This window comes from Sinocyclocheilus rhinocerous, unplaced genomic scaffold (assembly GCF_001515625.1).
Source record: "Sinocyclocheilus rhinocerous isolate Xijiao unplaced genomic scaffold, SAMN03320098_v1.1 scaffold3296, whole genome shotgun sequence".
Taxonomy (NCBI): Eukaryota; Metazoa; Chordata; class Actinopteri; order Cypriniformes; family Cyprinidae; genus Sinocyclocheilus; species Sinocyclocheilus rhinocerous.
Window position 1 is genome coordinate 245541 of NW_015624426.1, and position 5066 is coordinate 250606.

Genomic DNA, 5066 nt, shown 5'->3' on the forward strand with positions numbered 1-5066 from the left:
TGCAAACATTGTAAAGATATTTTGACTTTTTTTTTTTTTTAACCTCCTGAGACCCTGTGACCTCATATGAGGACATTATATTTTGGTGTATTTCTCTGAGACTATACATGCCACAGTTGTAAGTCTGGATGTCCTGTACAGAGCACATTCAGGGCTTTTCAGAGATACTAAATGTTTGGATGTTTCACTATGACCACTCCCTCTCCTTGGTCTTCAAATATGTCTGATATTAATTTAGTGACACTCTTATGGAAATATGATAATATTTTGTAATTATCATTTAAATCTGTCTAATTTTTGAACTGTGTGTCATAAATCAACATCTCAGGAAAATGTTATGGGGTTTCAAATCAAAATATGACTTTCTGTTACGAAACAGGATGTTGATTTCATACATGTCCTCATATGAGGACACCGGGACTAAAAGCATGTTTATTATTAGCATTTTGGGAGACAACAAATGAATAGGGAAAGAAATTATGTTTCAATATTCTATTAAATATTGTATATTATTATGAACATCTTGTCAAATATTACTCCCATTATTAAACTTCTTTTTTTCATTACATGATGCCCCAAAAACACATTAATATGCAAATTAGATTTAGTTTATAGATACATTGTATATAATGAGAAAACCCGTTTATGGCCATTTTACACACATTTTGCAGAAAGAAAAATGGTATATCAAATCATTCTGTTATAACATCATCATCTTTATACAAAGTTTGGTAAAAAAAAAAAAAATCCTGAAAACTAAAAATGTATTGGTGATATAAAAAATCAATTGTTTCTGCCTATTCATGTTCATTCATGTCTTTTTATTTTTTTTTTTTTAAATTGAGTCCCGATGTCCTCTACCGAGGACATAGCATAACTTTTGAATGAAATATCATTTTTTACATTTTTTATTTTTAATTTTTTTTATGCTCTAAACAATGTAAAGACATGAAAAAAACTATTTTTTTTTCTTAAACATCGTTTCTCGGGTCTTAAGAGGATATATATATATATATATATATATATGCCCATCTCTGGTGACAATCTAATTGACTTCTTCAGAATAATTAGGCTATGCCACCTCAGCCCCAATTTGAAACCAGTAGAACAAATACAAAAGTTGGTCTCACATTTGTGCTGAATGCAGCCTCTACACTGTGCAATATGTTGTTTAAACGTTGTGTGACCAGTAAGTGCATGTAAAAGACTGTACTTTCTAACTTCGAACTTGGTTTTTGTCCTGTAAACGTTATATTTTCACACCTCAGGAGGCTGGTGGTTATATATGATGGTGATTTTACTTCTGTACTTAATCTCTGTGGTGATACAACCATGAATTTATCATTCTCATTTTTTTATTGTAGTTATTGTAAATGCCTTATTTATGTTTGCAGAATACTGAAGAATTTTTTTTTTGTAGACTTGTGCACACTTACTTTAAATTGTTTGAGAATTTAATGTCATAGATATTAACACTTATGGCACATCTTTTTTACTCAACATTACTGCGTAAGTTTAATCTCGCTCTTTGCAACACCTGTTTCTCTTTGTTCTTCAGGTGTGTTTGGTGCTGCTGAAGTGTCAGTGTCAGTATCAGTGATGAAGGGAGATTCAGTCACTTTACACACTACTGTTTCTGAACTACAGAGCGATGATATAATAGAGTGGATGCGTGAAGATAATGTCATCATAGCTGAAGTTAAAAACAACAAATATGAAATTAAAAACAACAACCCAACAAATGATGTTCCTGATAGGAGTTTCGAAGGCAGACTGGAGCTGGACCATAAAACTGGATCTCTCACCATCAAAAACATCACATCTCAACATGAAGGAATTTATATACTAGACATCGGGGGTAGACATCTAATATCCAAGAATTTCAGTGTTACTGTTCATGGTGAGTAACCCAAGTTTTACATGCAATGCTATTTATGGGAATTAAAAGATCACACGTTTTGCCTTGAAGAGTAAACTATTTATATTTTGTTGTAAATTCAAAAAAAGATGAATAAATAAAAACATGTCAGCAACTGACAAAGAAGTTGAGTGTGTGAGGTGTGTTATATTATTATTTGTTGTGTCAATTTAATAAATAAAAAAACAAAGAAGCCAATAAATGACCAAATCAGATCATTTTCACAAAAATGAAAACACTTCTCTTTATTAATTTACTATATTTCATGCATTTATGTATTATTAATGTTACATTTTTAAATTAATTAATTAATTAATTTTGTTTGTTTGTTTTTAACCATGAATGTGTTATGCCTAATTAAAATAGGATGAGGGAAAAATCCTTGGGAAAGCATATACATCACTATACAGTATCACAATTATTAATAGTATAGATCTAGACATATAGTCTTTTTCATAATATTGACTCATTTGTTTGTTGTAATAATGTAAACTATAATGATGATAATTATTATATTATAAGGAAGTCCCTGAAAATTCAGAAAGATAAAAACCATTAATAATGAACATTCAGATAAATTAAGTGGAATTGTACTGCCTTTGTTTTTTGTAAATATCAAACAATAAAAAAAATCCAATTACCAATTGAAAACATAAGGTGTGTTGTGTTATCTTTTCCTGATGACTGATTTTGAGTTCAGGAAACTTTATACTGAAAATTAGACAGTGTAGAAAGTCTGATTTCATATTTAATTAATGAGGGTCAGAGTAAGAGCCAATAGAACATGATAAGCATCCATTAATTATCTATATTATACATTATCTATACAGTAAATTATTGGTGGCACCATTTTAAATACAGTGGTATCCAAAGTCATGCTTTTTTTCTCATTCCAAATATTTGTATTGACATCACATAACCTGGTAACATAATTTTTATATAAAAATGTTTGAATGTTTTGCATTTTTTAAATGCTAAAATATTTTAGATCAAGAATTTTCAATGTAGTCTCAGGCTTTCACACCCTATTATATTTTTTGGAAAATTGCTTGCAGTAATCAATCTCTGTTTTAACTGCTCCTGTTTGTTCTCCTCATGTGTTTGTTGCTGTGACAGATGATGTGGAGTCACTGTCAGTGATGGAGGGAGATTCTGTCACTCTACACACTGGTGTTACTAAAATACAGAGAGATGATGTGATACGGTGGTTTGGAGATCAAGGCACCCTCATTGCTGTGTTAACCTGTTAACAGTCACCCCTCTAGCTGAGCTCAAACCCAAACATGACCTACATAAACTAAAAAGGATGCAGTTTATCAACCATTTAGACTACATGCATAACTGTGGTCTCTTTAAAGAGATGATAGTTATGAGTTTACTGTTCAGAAGTCAGAATTCATTATAGTGTTATAGAAAAAAGAGTAAAAGAAGTCTAAATGTTTTGGAATGTATAGATCCATTAATTATGAATAATATATATAGGAATAACTATACAAAACTGTGCCAGAGCAACTGAAAGCGCAATGATTTGTGAAAGCCACAAGTCTGGCAAATTTAATAGTAAAATCTCAAGGGGTTTCCATTAAAAATGAGATTAATGTTAGCTTTTTTCTCTTATGGAAGGTACATTTAAAAAATATAATTAATATGAGACAAAACTTACTCTGCCTGATTTTCTGCAATCTTCCACATCCTTATTCTGCTGGTTTTAGTTTTTTTCAGATTTATGCCTGTGCTATATTGTTCAAATAGCACTGTGCACCCAACAATATACAAAAATTAATGCATATGTCAAAAGAAGTAATCAGCACTATTGATTTTGCCCAACAAACAATATAAATCTGAAAATGTGTCTTCATTGACAAAATTGTTGTCAAAATCATATTGTGATCCCTGCTTAAGTCATTCAAAGATTGATTTCCCCATGTGACTTTATGGTGCCTTGAAAATATTGTTACGTTTGTTTGAGTGACCTGACACAGCACCATTGACTAAACCAATAAAGTGAGTTTGAGGGAACTCTTTGTTTTTCTAACCAATAAAAAAGGGAGGATAAGTGTTTGGAAACCTGTCAGAAAACAATCATTGTTTTTGTTTTTGTTCAGTTATTTTTGTTACATTAGTGGTGCATATATTAGACAAAGCAAAAATTAAGATATCTAAATGCAGGTTTTATTTTAATTACAAAATGTCTGTGCTTGGAAATATACATATGGCTGAAACCCCAATACAAACAATCTATGTGTAATCTCTGTAATTATCTACACATTGGCTGCATTTTGCATCCATCTGAACTGTATTAGCTTTAAATTGGCTTCCTGTGTGCAGTAAATATTATGGGTCCGGCATATTTGGACGTCTCAACAGCCGGTGGCGCTGTTAGAATATTTTGAATGAATGACCAATCAGCTCTGCAGAAAGAACACTGGGGGTGGGGTCATTCTGTACGTAAGACTCGATCAAACTTGATACTATAGAGATTTAATACTGAAATACACATCGGAGTGCATAATTTATTGAAAATGTGGAAAGAATTATAATTTACTCCGAAGAAATATGTAAATAAAGCAGAGATGTCGATATTCTTCCTAAATTACCACAGTTTGAACTAAAAAATCTAATTTTTTTTTATTTTTTTTTATATTGCCATGAAAACTACACTGGTGTTAGCATGCTTGAAGTCATCAGTCATTGTCACTGGACTAAAACGTTTAAGAATTTCCCGTTTCAGTGTTCCGTGAAGTGATGGCAAATCCCGTTACGAATTAAAATGAAGTTATCGCTATGAGAATACGGTCGTAAATGTCGAACCCTGAAACTCTGAGCTTTCGAATGACATGTCGTTTGTCATTTTTAATTAAAACTGTAATGTTAAAATCGTTTAGTAAATGTAAACAAACAAACTTTGGAACCGGCGATGGTCTTGTGCAAGTTAATGGATTAAACAGCGCTGGCGACTCGGGATGGAGTAACATTCATCTGAATAATCAGACCGGAGATCTTACCTTCAAAAACATTCAAATGAAACTGTCTGGAGTTTATAAGGTGGAGATCAACACCACCACTATGATCTTACACAGGAAATTCAAAATTACTGTTGGTGAGTAGGCATATAGCTTCACATTTCTACCTAAAATTAAAAGAGTCG

The 5066-nt window shown here is 31.7% G+C and overlaps 1 protein-coding gene across 1 annotated transcript in view; it reads left to right on the forward strand.

Moving 5' to 3' along the window:
• Positions 1-3168, forward strand: part of LOC107740751 (uncharacterized) — a 7770-nt gene extending 4602 nt beyond the window's left edge. Inside the window, exons 7-8 of the mRNA XM_016553263.1 lie at positions 1559-1900; positions 3035-3168. Of these exons, the coding sequence (XP_016408749.1) occupies positions 1559-1900; positions 3035-3168 (476 nt within the window). The remainder of the gene's footprint in view (positions 1-1558; positions 1901-3034) is intronic.
• The last annotated feature ends 1898 nt before the right edge of the window (positions 3169-5066 follow it).